Below are 16195 nucleotides of genomic sequence, written 5' to 3' on the forward strand. Positions count from 1 at the left end.
TCCCCCAGCCAGGAGCGCCACAGAGCATGCGCAGACGACGCCTTCTGCGCACGCTCCGAAACGCAGCGCCTCGGGCAGCGCCGGCCGGTGCTGCTTCGGAATTTTCCGGAGACTCAGTAGGGCGCAGCTTCCGGGTCCCTCCGGGCGAATTGGGGTCCGAGTCCGTGGCGCGGTGCAGGGTGGACTTCACCCTGCGCAGGTTGGTGGGTTGCTGGGGTAACTGGCTCTCGGGTTTCTTTCTGACTTTTATGTAGTTAAACAGACGTACAAATAACATCTCAAAAGTAATATACGCTCATTGTAGAAACTTGCAAATACAAGTTATTTTTAAGGTGAAATGTCCGCTTTGGGAGCCGGGACGATCCAGTTCCACGAACTCTGTGGGCAATCCACTGGTCTGCCCCAGCCACCCAGTTCGCAAGGCGAGATTTTTGTTGAAGCTGAAATGGGATTCCTCCATTATTCCCGTGAATCGCCGGATGGGGCGGGGTTAAAAGGAGTGTCAATTGGGGCAATCCTGTCATCTCAACCAATCCCCAGTCTTGTCACTCTGCTTTCTTGAATCCCAAATCCGCTACCCTAATCCAAACCGCCAGGGACTTTAACCTGCCCCTGGAAGTCCTTGGTAAACACGATTTCGATGATTTGAATCTTGAGTTTAACAGTGTTCCCAGGCCATCGGCTCACTTTGGTGCCCATTTCTCAGAATGGGACCTTCTGTTGGTGATAGTTGTCTCAAACAGTGAAATTCTTAACAAATGCTTCCGGATCCCTTTGGGGGACTCCTAACTGGGCTGATGAGCCCCTATGTCAGGCACTCATGGGTCTGAAAACGAGATCCAAGCAAGAGTTGCCAAAATGGCCAAATTTCACCGCAATAGTAATGTAGTGGTTGGGTGCTTTGGCTATAGATTCAAACAAATGGAGCACCTTCTCAATTATTCTGGCAAGTTACTGAACCTGAGACGAATGTGGATAATAGCAGTGCTTACCTTATAGGGTGTTGTGAGACCTTCAGATGATAACTTATAGCAATATATTTAGTTCTGTTTGCCAACCTGTGCTGTGCTCTTTGCTTACTATTTTTAAAGTATGGAAAAATTTTAAATACTTATTTAGAATATAAGCTTCATGAGACAGGGATCTTTATACATTTGATCCTAATAAAATTCCTACAATGTTTGGGAGTAAGTATGCACTGAAAAAAAAATTTGCTGAATTTATGATATAAACAGCAGTCCCTTACTCCATCTATCCTTACCCCCAACTCTCACTCTATTGGGGCAATGATTTCCAAATCTTTTCCTTAGAATGTACCTGCATATTTCTAAATAACATATTCATTTATAGTTTCAGATGTTTTAACAACTGCCCCTCCTACATACATACTTCTCCATCTTAATTTTTGTGAAAGCAGTATTGAACATTTACATTATTTATAGCTGAGCCACATGGGGTACTATGACTACATTTGTTTTGGGATAATCAATCCAGGATGGAGATAAGGGAAGATAGAACTAAGCATTTGAAAAACAAGGCAATTAATTATTAATTCCAGGGAATAAAGAAGTACAATAGTTATACTAGAGAACACTATGTGCCTGACAGTTCTGATATACATAAGGCACCAACAGAGAACTTTACAATTCTTACATGCAATACAGGGAAAAGGACTTGAGTTCTGGGTTCAGGTAGAAGCTGATTTAGATTCTAGCCTACACTTCAACTCTCAGGGACTGTTTCTTGAGACAGCAATTACTTTAAAAGCTGGTGTGAAGTGAGGATTAAACAAACTATTATTGCCTATAAAGTGCTCAGCACAATGCCTGGCCCATTTTGGTCCCACTCCATAAGAGCTATTATTAAAAACAAGGCACTGCCAAAACCGGTTTGGCTCAGTGGATGGAGCGTCGGCCTGCGGACTGAAGGGTCCCAGGTTCGATTCCGGTCAAGGGCATGTACCTGGGTTGCGGGCACATCCTCAGTGGGAGATGTGCAGGAGGCAGCTGATCGATGTTTCTCTCTCATCGATGTTTCTAACTCTCTCTCCCCCTTCCTCTCTGTGAAAAATAAATAAAAATATATTTTAAGAAAACAAAAAACAAAAAAACAAGGCACTTCCAACCCGCTATACTGTCAAAAGGGGAAAACTCCAATAAATCTAATCCAATTTAAATTGGTGGTGGATGGGTATGAGGTGGATGGGGGAGAGGGATTGATCAAAGTGTGATTTTTTTTTCCTTTTAAGAAGTCAATTTCTAATCAGTATAGTGCTTGTATCAAAACTAAAAATTCAAAAGGGGGGAAAAATCACAGACTACATTTCAAGTTATTTTACATTATATTCATTTTTCCAAGAGTCATTGACATCCAAGAAAAATCCTCCTGGCCCTAATAAAAATGTCTTCTTATTCATATACAGACCTGCTGTATCAACAATATTCATTGCAGCTTTCTGAAATTATAGAAACGTTCTATAGCCCAATACCATAGGCACTAACCACATGTAATTATTGAAGACTTGAAATGTGGCTAGTACAAAAAGGAATTTAAAATTTTTTACACATTTTTTACATTGATTTAAATGTAAATGGCTACATGTAGCTAGTGACCATCATATTAGCCAGCTCTATGATTCTGTTTGCTCAAATGCCTGAGAAAATCTACATCAATATGAATAAGTTGTCTTAGGAGTTACTGTGCAGTTAATCATGTTTTATCAATTACATGAGCTGTTGAAAATGATAAAACAGCAAGCTTAGTAAAAGTATTTGTAGGGATGTACCATCCTGATTTGGGATTAGGATGTTGAAAGAATCATTCCATGTCTCTCATATTATGCAGCATAATTTTTTTTTAAATACAGTGATTCCTGAAACATAAATACCTAAGCAAAAATAAAATCTTTTTTGATTTGTATGGAACAGTCACAGCTGACAGGCACACATCAGGACATCACCTTAAGTCCTAGTCTTGACAAAGTCCACAGGTATGGGTTTATCCTGCCCTTCCCAACACAGCAGATGTTCCCTTAAAAAAGCAGGGAATGTGTAGAAAACAAGTGGCCTGTTTTATAAAACTCTAAATTTATTCAAAATGTTAAAAGATTTCACTCTCTCTTCTAAAATACTTTACATTAAAAAAAAAAAAACCTGCTTGCTATTTTCTCAGACATGGTACAAGCTTCTGCTTCCCTTTCTGGGAACCAGTCTCTGCCCATCCAACCCTCTTCCCTGCCCTCCCTTCACTCTTGATATTGCTGTTTGTTTATAAAACCCTCCTTCCCTCGCCCCCATGTCCTGCTCTGCAGGCCAGCTTCCTTTCCAGACTTCAGGCAGGTGAGGCAGGCTGGATGGGCAGTGCAGGACAGAACACTTGTGCTTCTGGGAGAAAAGCTGATTGGCCTTTTTCTTGATCAAGTGGAGGATCACTCTTTATTTGTCCCTTTGGACACCTGTTCAGGGCCAAATACTTGGCTTGGACTTGCCCATGGCTGGTAGCCCTGCCCTTCTCCAGTTTCCCCCAGGCATAGGTGCATGACAGCTGGGTCCGACAACTGTACCATCGGTCTGCCTGTGGATTGTGAAGGACATAAGAGTGGCACATGACTAGAGTAGGGCTTGATGGAGCCCCAACTCCTCAGGGTGTGGGAATTAAACATTCCAACAAAACCCACTCCCCTCTTCCATTCCGCCCTCTCCATCCTATAGGTTACAGGCTAATTCCAGAAAGGAGGAATAAAAAAGAGGGAAGTGATTGTTCCGTGGATGGAAAAAAAGGCAGGTGATGACAAAGTACTTGGGGCTGGGGAAGGCCTGCTGGAGTCTGTAGTCATCACAGCTTGTGTTCCAGGAGGGAGGTGGGGGCCGGAAGCCAGGCCCTAGAAGCTTCATCAGCTCTGTTGCTTGTCCCTGACTAGTAAGACTGTGTGCTGGCACCCACTGGACACAGATAGAGCCAGGCGGTTCTCCAGCTGTTTGCCTGTCATCTCCACGGGGATCCAGGCATCCTCCTCCTGTCCCGTGCCCAGTTGGTAGTTGGTGCCCATGCCCCAGGCAAAAACACGACCTACAAGAGAGACACAGGGGCAGCAATCTTCAGAATCCATAGCCTCACCTTTCTTGAGTGACAGAAGCCTGGGACAGAAGGGTGAATTTTAGCCTTAGCCTATAGCAGCCTGGTAATGACTCAACCTCTGAGAGTTGGAAAAGCCAGGGAGTTGATGGATAAGAGCTCTGTCATCCTGGGACCACAGCCCTTAACCACCACCAATTACTTCTCCCTATTCCTAGGCATGGCATTCAAGGCCCTACTGTGACTAGCCACTCCGAAAACTCCTACACCACCCTCCACTCCCAGGACCAGCCACCTCTGAGACGTCTCTGGATGTTTCTGTGCCAGGATGCCCTCCTCTGCTTATCAGAAATCTTCAAGGTGTAAGTACAAGCCCCACTTCCTCAGGAACTCTACCACATCAAGCACCTCCACTAGCCTGACTTCTCAAGGCCTCCATGGCTGTGACCCTCATCCACTCAGGCTTTGGTGACTGCTCACTTACACCCTCCATGGTGGGAAATGTAAAGAAAAGCCTGAATCAGGAGTCTGGAGACCTGGGTTCAAGACCTACTGCCTGGCCAGGTCTCAGTTATATATCCCCTTTTGCTGTTTTTTCCCCCTACAGAACAAATTACCTTTATTAAAATGATTTGTTTATTCCCCTGGCCAGTGTTACTCAGTGGAGAGTGTTGGCCCAGCCACCAAAGGGTTGTGGGTTCGATCCCCAGCATGTGCGGGAGGCAATCAATTGATGTTTCTCAAATCAGTATTTCTCCCTCTCTCCTTCCCTTCTGCCTTTCCACTCTCTCTCTATAAAAAATAATTTTAAAATTCATTTTAAGTTCATCAAAGTCAGAGCTTTTGACAATCAGGAGAAAAACCATGTTTTCATAAATACTGCTCTGCATCTCAGCTCCATCTCATGGTGGCCATCAGAGCCTGCTGGGCTATTTGACAAGAGTCACAACCCCCAGGCTCCAATCAGACTGAATGTGGGTAGCCCCACTTACCATCCTTGGTCACGGCATATCCCACAGAGGCCCCACAAGCCACTGAGGAGACGACGGGCAGCCTGGAGATGAGGGTGGGCATGCTCTTCTCCTCAGCACCCTCTCCCAGGCCCAGCCTCCCGTACTCGGCTCGGCCCAGGCTGTATGCTTTTCCTGTGGGAGGAGGGAGAGAGTAGACAGGAGTTGGACGTAGGGTGTGGGTGGAGTAGCAGAGGGTGTGTTCCAGGTTGGCCAGCTGAGTTCCCATATCCATGGGAGCTGGTCCTCATTCCCTGGGTGGTGAGGAGGTCTTCAGTATCTCTTCCAGTTTTGGGGAGGCCTGGGAGAGCCTCCACAGGCCCCCACTGAATTCATACTTGGAAGAGCACCAGGACTCTGGGGGGTTAGTTGTGACCCTCATAGACCCAAATCTGGCCCAACCTATAAAGCAGACCCAGGTTCCAAGAGTCATGGTCTCAGGATCAGGCCAGGCCCGTGCAAAGAGATGAGGGCATCCCTGATCCAAAGGTCCCACCTTCTGAATCCATGCAGACTGTATGGTGCTGGCCACCAGAGAAGCCCACCCAGGACTTGGTAGAGTTCTTGAAGGATGTCAAGTTCTGGGGCACAAAGCAAGATTCTGTGCCTGAGGTTCCTGGAAGGCAAGGCCCGGAGGAGTTGTTAGGGGTAAAAGTGTCCAAGGAGCTGTTCTTCTTCATCCCCCTCTGAGGCCATCCTCCCCTCTACCAGCGTATGAATATTTTCCCTTTACAGATGACAAAACTGGCTCCGAGGGGTGACTCCACCAAGGGTGTGCGATACATGAGTAGTGGAGCCAGGACTGGAACCCAGGTCACTCTGGCTATGCCGGATGCTGGGTTTGGGACTCACCAAGTTGATGGTAGTTTGAAAGGCCAAAGCCATAGACATGGCCCTCGAGGGAGATGGCAAAGGTGAAGTAGGCGCCACAGAAGGCATCCTGGAATTTCACATAGCCACGGGTTCCCCTGGATTTCAACATCACACACTTGGGCACCAGGAGTCGTTCTGCAGGCAGAGAAGCCAAGGTCAGTGGCAGACACACAAAGCCGCTCCTCTTACCCGTGGTGGTTTCTCCCACTCACTAAAGCCCTCGAAGGGATGCTAAGCAGGGACTTTTCTCCATTAGACAGAAGAGGTATCTGAGGCCAAGAGAGTAGAGAGCCTCACTCAGACTCCCACAGCCCTAAGAGATGCCATTCTTCTCTGTTAACTCATTTAACCTCACAACAACCCAATGAAGTAGGTAGGTTTGGAGATGAGAAAACTATGTCCAGGGTCCCCTAGCCAACAGGTGGTAGAACCAGGATTCAAAACCAGGGTAGCCTGGCTCTAGAGTCAAAGTTCTTATCTATCTATCTATCTATCTATCTATCTATCTATCTATCTATCTATATCATCTATCTATGAGTGAATTTATTTATTGAATTGAAAGAGGGAGGGAGAGAGAAAATCGATTTGTTGCTCCATTGATTTATGCATTCACTGGTTGCCTCCTATATGTTCCCTGAACAGGGATTGAACCCATAACCCTGGGTAAATGGGACAACGGTCAAACAAACTGAGCTCCCGGCCATGGCTAGAGTCAATGTCCTTAACTACCACTGCAAGTCTATCTGATGTAAGCCTAAACGCACAGAGAATCCCTCCTGCCTATGACCTTCATCAGGGGGTGCATTGCTGAGTTGCCCTGGCAGAGGGACCTAGCCCACCTACCAAGGCCCTGCCGGCCACCACGATTGGCAAATAATTCAGGGACACGGCCCAGCTGGCCCTGCTCCCCGCAGCCCAGAGTGTAGAGGTCACCATCAGCTGTCAGCATCACCAAGTGGTCGTTTCCTGGGGGCGAGAGGAAGGCAGGAGATGCAGGACTTGTCTGTAGAGCCCAAGGCTTGGCCAACACCAGAATAAGGTTCTCCAACTCCTGCCCAGAGCAAGTAGCCCCAGACTCACCCGAGGCCACCTTCACCACAGGCGCACTCAGCTGTACGTGCACGGGTACCATGCTCTTCTTCATGGGCTCCAAGAGCCCAATCACACCATTATTGTCCTAGAAGGGAGGGGCAGAGCACTTAGCCAGGCCTGCATGCCCCATACCAGCCAGATCAACCATAGAGCTGTCTGGTAAGGGGCACTGGTGCCAGATGGGGAAGGAGAGCTTATGGATAGAGCTATGGCCTTCATACCAAAAGGTCTTGGGCTCAATTCCGAACAAGGGCACATGCCTGGGTTGGAAACTCAATCCCCAGTAGGAGGCAGCAGATCAATGATTCTCTCTTATCATTGATGTTTCTGTCTCTCTCCCTCTCTGAAATCAATAAAAATATATTAAAATAAAAATTAATATAAAAATCCAATATTCCTGAGAAGCATGGAAGACAGCCAGGAAGGGAGGAGAGGTTGAAGGTAGCAAGATGGGTGAGAACAACAAGTTTCCTGGATCAGCCTCGGCCAAAGACATCCTTGATCCACCTCTCTCCTAAGACACACTTCACAACATCAGATTCTAGGCAGCAGCCAATGGAGTGGACAGGCCTGAATGAAGAAGCCAGAGACCTGGCTGGGTCTGGGCCCAAGCTCTACTTCTAGGACTTGATTTCCTCACCAGTAAGTAGAACAGAGGCATGGAGATAGGTTATCCTTGGGGCCCCACCAGTTAATTCTGTCTGCCAGCCCATGCAGTCTTCCAGCCCATCTTACCCGGAAGGAGCCCCAGAGGAAGACGCGGCCGTCCTCGGTGAGCGCCGCTGTGTGACTGTCTCCTGCTGACACTTGTACCACTTTCTCTTGCAGTTCCACCTTCCCAGGAACCGTCTCTGAGCCCTCCACTGATGTGTCCCTTCCCAGGGCACCCTCATCATTGCAGCCAAAGGAGTAGACCTGTGCCCAGGATGCCCCCATTAGTGCAAGATCTGGCCTTTCAGTCCATTCTTGTTCAGACCACCCCGCGCAGCTAGCCAGCTCCATCTCCAAGCCTCCTCCCCCAGACCCTATCCATCCCACGCCACGCCCCCAACCTACCTGGCCACTTTTGCTTAGACACACGGTGTGCATGCCCCCAGCCTCAGCCTGTACAATGTCTTCCGGAATGGTTACTAGGGCTGGCTTCTTCCTCTCCATCACATTCTCGCCGAGTCCCAGCTGACCCACGTCACCCTGGCCCAGTGTCAGCACCAAGCCCGGTTCTGTGCGGTGGGACCTATGTGAGACTGAGGAGTGAAGAAGACAGCCGAGTGTGTAGGATGATGGGAGAGAGGAGAGGTCACTGCATGGGCTCTGGGTTCAATCCCCTGCTCTGCCACAGACCTCAGTATGACCCTTCTGAGCCTGTTTCCTAATTTGTGAAATGGGGATATCAGAAGTCCCTACCTCACAGGGTTTGTGTAAAGGTTAAAAATCGAGCACATTATTAATTGAAAGGAAGGAAATAGCAACAAGGAGACACTCAGTATTGTGAAATGAATCTTGGTGGGGAGAAGAGTGAGCACCCAAGATAGTTTTCCTGAGTGGCTCTAAGTTCTTGATAAGGCGCCATGGTACCGAAAGTGAGGGCTCGGGTGTGAAGTCTACTCTTTACTGGCTGCTTACTCCACTAATGCTAAATTGCTCTGCAGTTCCCCAAATTATGCTACAGACTTAAATATGCTTCCATATTTAAGATCCCATTTTATAGGAAAGGGAATGGAGCCTCGGAGAGGTTAACAGAGCTAATAAGTAACAGTGTTTGCACTGAAACCAAGGGAGCCTACATGGGTCTGCAGTTAGCCCCCATCCTCAGGGTGTCACGGAACTCCTGAACATGTCACACGGACACCTGGCTCCAATAAGTAGATACACAACCACAGCTAAGAGGGAGGAGCAGCAGTAAGAGCTAACACAGGTTTTTGCCGAGGTAAGCGCCAACCAGTGGGCAGTCCAGGACCATCTGCTGGCCAATGGCAACCGTCTGTGGCCCTGGACAGCCAATGGTGTCCAGTCCCTCCCCCAGGGTTGCCAGGCCTCTGAGGCTGTGCTGGGCAGGGAGCCACCTGGTCGGGTTTTCTGGTTGGCAGGGCTCGGCCTGCAGGCACCTCGGGTGTAGCAGGCGCCTGGAACGCGGTGGGAGGCACCGGCCCTCACTGCCTGGTTACGAGGGTCTGCAAGAGACAGACACTGTCTGAGTGTGGGCCCACACACCCCTTCTCAGATGGGGGTGGCTCTCCTCCCTGTCTCCCTCCAGGGTTCCAGAACAGAGGAAACCACAGCCACCTCCCTCAAATGCTACCATGACATGATCTCATTTTCCTCACAACAGGCCGGTGGGTTGGAATTGTGCTCACCTCCTATTTCATGAAAGGGTGATCCAAGCTCAGCGAGAGTAAGATACTTGCTCAAAGCTACATACCTAGAAAGTGGCAGGGCCACAAACCCACATCTGGACGCCAGTGGTCCAGACCATAAGCCACTACTGCCTGGGGCCAAGCCACCGGGTCTAGTTTTGCTAGTACCACCTGAGTGCTTGAACACGTCTCTGTGCCTTTATGATTCCTTGAGGGTGGGATTCAATGACCTACAGGACACCTGCCAACTGGGTGGAGCTTATGGACTTCCAGGCCCCTCAGCTTCAAATGTCAGCGGGGAAGGAGCCCAGTCCCAGATTTGGGGGGCTTCAAGAGGCCATACATAGAGACAGAAGCCAACTTACCCTTCACTTTCTTGCTTTTGGGGAGAGCATCTTCTGGGGGTGACCTTTTCTTAGCCACACGCTTGGGTGGCATCTTCCTGTCCTGAAAAGCCCAGGCAAATACTCCATGTCAGATGGCAAAATGTCCTGCTCTAATTAGGCAATATTACCCAGAGAAAAAGACCTTTACAAAGGCGAGAGGCACTGCCCAGCAATTCCACTTGTCAGAATTTATCTAAGAACAAGAACAGAATAATACGCCCAAAGAGGAAGTTCCACAGACATTCTCTACTGTATGCTTCATAACATTAAAAAAAAATAAAATAAAAAAGTGGAGCAACCCATGTGCTTAACACATTGTATGCAGGAAACGTATTTATACATTTTACAGATTTGTACGTTCTACCATTGTAGTAGAGCGCAGGACACGCATTAATACGTACACTAAAGTTATCGTAATTTTACTGAACGTTGCCATTTGTGCAAAAAATTAGCAAAAATGGCCTGTGCCACCTGTTAGCGCACGATAAAAACTACCTGCAAACAATGTGTTAATAGTAGGAGAGTGGCTATGTAGTATATTCATGACTGAACAGTATAAAGCCACTAAAAGTGATATTTTCAGAAACTTATTGAATAGGAAGATGTTTACCATTGCCAAATAATAAGCACATCAAAAAACAGTTCATCCCACTTTTGAAATATAATGCATACACACATGTAAAAATAAGTGTAGAAAAATGTGAAGGAAATACGTCCATTATTAACAATGATAACCTCTGGAAAATAAGATTATGGACAATTTTTACTTTTTGCTTTACACTTTCCTGTATTATATAAGATGTTTATTAAGAAGCATTACATATCCTATCTAATAAAGAGGGAATATGCTAATTGACTGTCACACCCTCAAAGATGGCAACAACCACAGCCAATAAGGAGGGAATATGCTAATTGACTGTCACACCTTCAAAAAGATGGTGGCATCCACAGCCACAAGATGGTGGTGTCCAGTCCCCTCAGCCCCGCAGGGGCGGCAGGTGCATGGCAAGGCTGGGCCCGCTCCTAGGCGGGTCCGGCTGCTCTGCATGCCTGCCTCTGGAGACCCCCAGTTCTCTCAGCCCCCAGCCGCCCAGGGCCAGCCTGAGGCACAGGCAAGCTTCAGATGTCGGCTCCCAGCCACGCAGGGCCGGCCCGAGGTGCAGGCAAGCCTTGGATGGCGGCTCCCAGCCGCCCAGGGCTGCCTGAGGCTGAGGTTACCAGGGCCGGCCAAGGCTTGCGCTGCTGGCAGTGGCAGCAGCAGAGGCGTGATGGGGCGTCACCTTCCCCTGATCGCCAGGTTGCCTCCCACCCCTAAGGGCTCCCAGACTGTGAGAGGGGCAGGTCGGGCTGAGGGACCCTGCCTCCAGTGCATGAATTTTCATGCACCGGGCCTCTAGTTTTTATTATAAAAAATGAAAAAGCTGGTGTGGCTATAGCTGAAGAACATTAAGTATCCCTCATAACTGCCCTCAAACCCTGAGATAATCACTAGTAACTTTGTAACTAATGGTTAACCACATAACCACTATGTAACGCTGATGTATCACTGTTATTATCAGACATTACAAAGTTATTCTAATTCTAATTAAGTAAAACCAAACGAGGCCATTTGTGCCCTTTGATCCCTAAATGTCACTTCTGGGAGGAGCCTGGCTTTTCTAAGAGTCCCACAAGGGCACACAAACACCAAGTGTTACAAAAGAGGGAAAGGAAATCACCTATGGGTGACAAGAAGGGTTGTTGGGCCCTAGCTGGTTTAGCTCAGTGGATAGAGCTTCAGGCTGCGGACTGAAGGCTCCTGGGTTCGATTCCAGTCTGGGGCACATGCCCAGGTTTCAGGCTCGATCCCTGGTGTGGGATGTGCGGGAGGCAGCCGACCAATGATTCTCTCATCATTAATGTTTCTCTCTCTCCTTCTCCCTTCCTCTCTGAAATCAATACAAATTAAAAAAAGAAAAAGAAAAAAAAAGAAAAAGAAGGAAGGAAGGTAGGTTGGTTGTTGGACCCAGGATGATCCAGGGCAGATAAAAGCCTGTCTTGAACCCCTCCCCTCCTTTAACTGCTACTGCTCCCCAAGGTCTTAAGGCTGCTGAGAACAGAGGCATTCTCTCTCGATGCCAATCCAGCCAATTTATGCCACTAACTTTTTCCTCCACAAATGCATCTTTATTGAGGCCTGGTCTTTAAAGTTGTGAAGGACAGTCAGGTTGTCTAAGCCTGGGGTGCCCAAACTCTGAACTGTGATCTTTCTGTAGGGATGGCCGGGCCAGGACACTTTAGAGCTGTCCTGATGCAGAAGTGGTACAGCCTGTGGCAGTTAAGAGTCTAGCCTCTGGCCCTGGCCACTTTGACTCAGTGGATAGAGCATGGGCCAGGCAGACTGAAGGGTCTCGGGTTCAATTTTAGTCAAATCCCTGGACCGGTCAGGGTGCGTGTGGGAGGCACCCAATCAAGGCAACCAATCGATGTCTCTCTCAAATAATGATGTTTCTCTCTCTGTCTCTACCCCTTCCCTGCTACTCTCTCTAAAAATCAATGGAAAAATATCCTTAGGTGAGGATTAACAAAAAACAAAACAACTACAGAAAAAAGAGTCCAGCCCTAGCTGGTCTGGCTCAGTGGATAGAGCATCAGCCTGCAGACTAAAGGCTCCCGGGTTCGATTCCGGTCAAGGGCAAGCACCTCGGTTGGTTGCAGGCTCCTCCCCAGCCCGGGCCCTGGTTAGGGTATGTGCAGGAGGCAACCAATCAATGTGTTTTTCTCACATCGATATTTCTCTCTGTCTTTCCCTCTCTCTTCCACTCTCTGTAATAATTATTATTATTGTCTAAAGTTTTACGTATGTCTCCTTTTTCCCCGATTGACACCCCTCCCCCCCAGCCATTCCCACCCGGGCAAGCCCCCACTGCCCCAGTGTCTGTGTGTTGTGATTTTCTTAATAACATTTTCTTTTCTCTAGCTTGCATTTTTTTTGTAATACAGAATGTAATACATATAACATAAAAAAGACTTTGTAAAGAACTTTTAAGTGCCAAGCACACAATAAGTAGTAATTCTACACATAACACTGTCAATAGGTTCTGTGACTTTAAGTGAACAGATTACAGTGTCTCATCAACACTATAATGAAACAATGTTGAATGCAATATCATTTTTCAAGGACCTGCTGTGTTCAATACGTGGAAGTTCAAGTGTTCATTCATCCCACAAATACTTACTGAGTATCTATTGCCACTGTGTGGCTTTGGGCCCGAAGTAGTAAGAAAAAAAAAGAACAGTAACCCTCCCCCTGTTCTCATGGAGCTTACATTCTAGTGGGAAAGAAAAAATTGTTACAAAAGGTGCTGTGTGAAGGCTAGACAAGGTGATACATAGAGAATAACTTGGGGGTCACACAACAATGTGAACGCAATTAATGCCACCAAACTGTACAGTTATAAATGGTTGAAATGGTAAATTTTATGGTATGCATATTTTATCATAATAAGAAAACAGAGAGATTAACTGGACTAGGGGAGGAGAGTGGAGAGTCAGAAATAGAAGCTGAGAGGGAGAGGCTGGTGAGACCAGAGAGGAGACAGGCGGCGAGGCGGGGCCGGTGGGTGAAGAACCTGAAGGACATGGGAAAGGCCAACTCCCTGCTGTGGTGGACCTCTGGCTTTAGGGTCTAACCACCCCAGCTCTCTGGGCCTGAGGATCCTCATCTCTCAAGTGGAGGTCGCTGGGCACTGCAGTGCTGCTGTGAGCAATCCTCCGGCGGGACAGGGAATGAGGGCACCTCCTCGAGGGCGGAGCCTGACACCCACTACCCACCTGCATCCTAGAGCACAACCAGTCCTGTGCACACGCCCTCTCTAACTCCTCTGGGTGTGTTTTCCTAGCCCGACAGGGAGTGTCTGGCGGGGGAATAGGAGTAGTCTTTGGTCCACCCACAATCCACACACACAGCTTCCATGTTTGAGGAGCTGACAATCTGGGAGAAGAGTGAGACACAGTCCCAAATAATTAAAAATCAGACAGTCAACTCTCCTAGAATACTCACACCTGCCTTCTGAGGTAAACGTGATCACCCTGGTTTCACAGGTAAGAAAGCTGAGGTTCAGGGAAAGGCACCCCAGGCCACACAGGAGTGGGGTGAAAGGGCAGGTCTCCCAACCAGGGCCAGAGCTCCCCCTTCCCACCTCTCTCTGGGCCTGTTCTTCATGTGATGAATGAAGGCACATCAGACTAGACCAGCGGTCGCCAACCTTTCGGACCTCACAGACCACAGGTTGGCGACTGCTGGACTAGACAGTCTACCAGGGAGGGCCTGGTTCCTGCTGTGACCCCCTGTAACCCCACCACAGCCTCATTTCTACAAAGGGAGACAGAGCCCTCTCTCTAACCACAGCAGCTGTCCCTGCCACCCCCTCATCCCCAATGTCAGGAGGCAGACAACTGCCAGCCAGACCCAGAGGCTGATGAATCACTTTGTGAGAAAGGTCCCCAGGGAAGGGAGGGCAGGGGCTCATCTGTCAAAAACATGTGCTGAACTCCTGCTGCGGGCCAGGCACACTCCCTGCCCGGGATACTCCACCTCAAGTGGGATACTCCACCTCAAGCGTTTCCTAACCAGCCCTGGCTGGCTTGGCTCAGTGGATAGAGCATTGGCCTGCGGACTAAAGGATCTGGGGTTCGATTCTGGTCAAGGGCACATGCCCAGGTTGAGGGTCCAATCCCCAGCGGGGGGTGTGCAGGAGGCAGCCAATCAATGATTCTCTCCCATCATTGATGTTTCTCTCTCTCTCCCCCCCTGTCCCTTCAATAAAAAAAATATTTTTTAAAAAAGTTTCCCAACCAGGGGTTCCCCTTTGTATACAGAGCTGTGTCTGGGTTTATGTGTTTATTTTTCCTAAGAAAAGGGGCCACATTTTCCACCAGATGTGAGAACTACCGCTTTATGGAAAATACAGGTATCAGTAATTCTCACCACATGCCTCTTACCTTCATTTTACTGATAAAGAAACGAATAGGAAGATTTAGTGGGAGGCCCAAGGGGACTCAACCTGTGAGTTGCAAAACTGAACAGGATCCCTGCTCTTGGGATGTCTCAGGAAACACCAGCATGAACTCCTAATTCATTGTTCCAGACTCCATTCTAATACTCTTCTTGGGTGAAACCACCTGCCTTTTCCACCTCCACCCAGTGTCCCTTGGTCTGGCACCTGAGACCTTTCAAGACCCAGTCCCTGTTGTAGCATCTTGTTCCTCCTCTCCTTGTACCCTGTGTTCCAGTCAGACTCAAACATCCGTGGAATCCCGGACCACTACACTCACCTAGACCTTCACGCCTTTGCATGTGCTGTTTCCTTTGCCTGTATCACCCTAATCCCTCCACCAGGGAACTCTGCAGCTCCTTTAAAACCCGGTTCAAGCATCACCTCACCTGGAAAGCCATCCCTGACCCTCCTGGGCTCAGAGTTCCTGTGTAACACTCCATACACCCAACTTCTGCTAGGACACCCGAATCACACTTGGTTGGAGCACCTCAATTGCTATTTGATGAATGACTTGTCAGCAGCAGTGCCCCTGACTCCGCAGCAAACATCCGTGATCACACTGGCACTTTCGTAATTGTGGCCCCGCATGGGTCTCCCCAAGGAGACCGGCAGTTCCGCAAAGGCCACGTGGGGCCCTTCTCACCATGGCTCCCCAGCCCTGCCGGCGCAGCACGGGGTAGACAGCAGTAAATAATCCGTTGACAGATGCGTTTATGGACAAAAAAAAGGGGGGGTAGGGGACCCACATGCTAACCTGACTAGTTCAGGGAAGGTCTGCATGGCGGTTCTGCAAACTCAAAGACCTAAAGTAAGTACAAAGAATGGTCTGAAATTAAAAATTCATTTCCTAGGCCAGTATTTTCCCTGACAAAGATCAATTTCCAATCTTTACTGAGCCTATTGTCTTTCTGCATCTGAGATAACGTACCTGTGAAATGTCTGGGTACCTAGTAACTTCCCTCTTTCAGGACGCCTCCGGGCGCAACAAATGGCCCCGGGCCGACCACAAACTCCCTCATTGTTATTGTCATGTCAATTGTGGACTGTTAACTACCCTGCACCCCCTCAGTAAAAGGCATGTGTCCATCATTTCACTTTTTACCCAATCCCAGAGGTCTCCCGCTTTGCCTTTGCCCACCTCCCGAATCTATCACCAATGGATTTCAGGTAACCCACTTCCGGCTGCTCCTTTGATGGTAATTTATAAAAACAAGGTAAACACCCGCCATTCTCCGGAGCATCATCCCAATTCCTTGAGGTTTTGCTTCCCGGCACGTGTCCACAGTTCGGCTCAAATAAACTCACAAAAACTCTTTACAGGTTTGAACGTGTTTCTGCATTAACAAGCGGATGCGGAGTTCACAGCA

At 48.3% G+C, this 16195-nt stretch overlaps 1 protein-coding gene across 3 annotated transcripts; it reads right to left on the minus strand.

The window, feature by feature from the left end:
* Positions 1-2326: 2326 nt before the first annotated feature.
* Positions 2327-10043, minus strand: RCC1 (regulator of chromosome condensation 1). Of its 3 annotated transcripts, none has more exons than XM_006777461.2 (10): positions 9769-10043; positions 9155-9220; positions 8106-8293; positions 7785-7964; positions 7038-7134; positions 6801-6923; positions 5937-6092; positions 5581-5700; positions 5067-5219; positions 2327-4068 (listed from the first exon to the last, which is right to left on the minus strand). In XM_006777461.2, exons 1-10 carry the CDS (start codon positions 9839-9841, stop codon positions 3893-3895), a joined length of 1332 nt encoding a protein of 443 aa, XP_006777524.1. In that variant the 5' UTR covers positions 9842-10043; the 3' UTR covers positions 2327-3892. The 3 variants fall into 3 exon arrangements, with proteins under 3 accessions (XP_006777524.1, XP_006777523.1, XP_006777525.1); XM_006777460.2 differs by having other exon boundaries at positions 9113-9220; XM_006777462.2 differs by lacking the exon at positions 9155-9220 and having other exon boundaries at positions 9769-10042.
* Positions 10044-16195: the final 6152 nt, after the last annotated feature.

Source organism: Myotis davidii, unplaced genomic scaffold (assembly GCF_000327345.1).
Source record: "Myotis davidii unplaced genomic scaffold, ASM32734v1 scaffold149, whole genome shotgun sequence".
Taxonomy (NCBI): Eukaryota; Metazoa; Chordata; class Mammalia; order Chiroptera; family Vespertilionidae; genus Myotis; species Myotis davidii.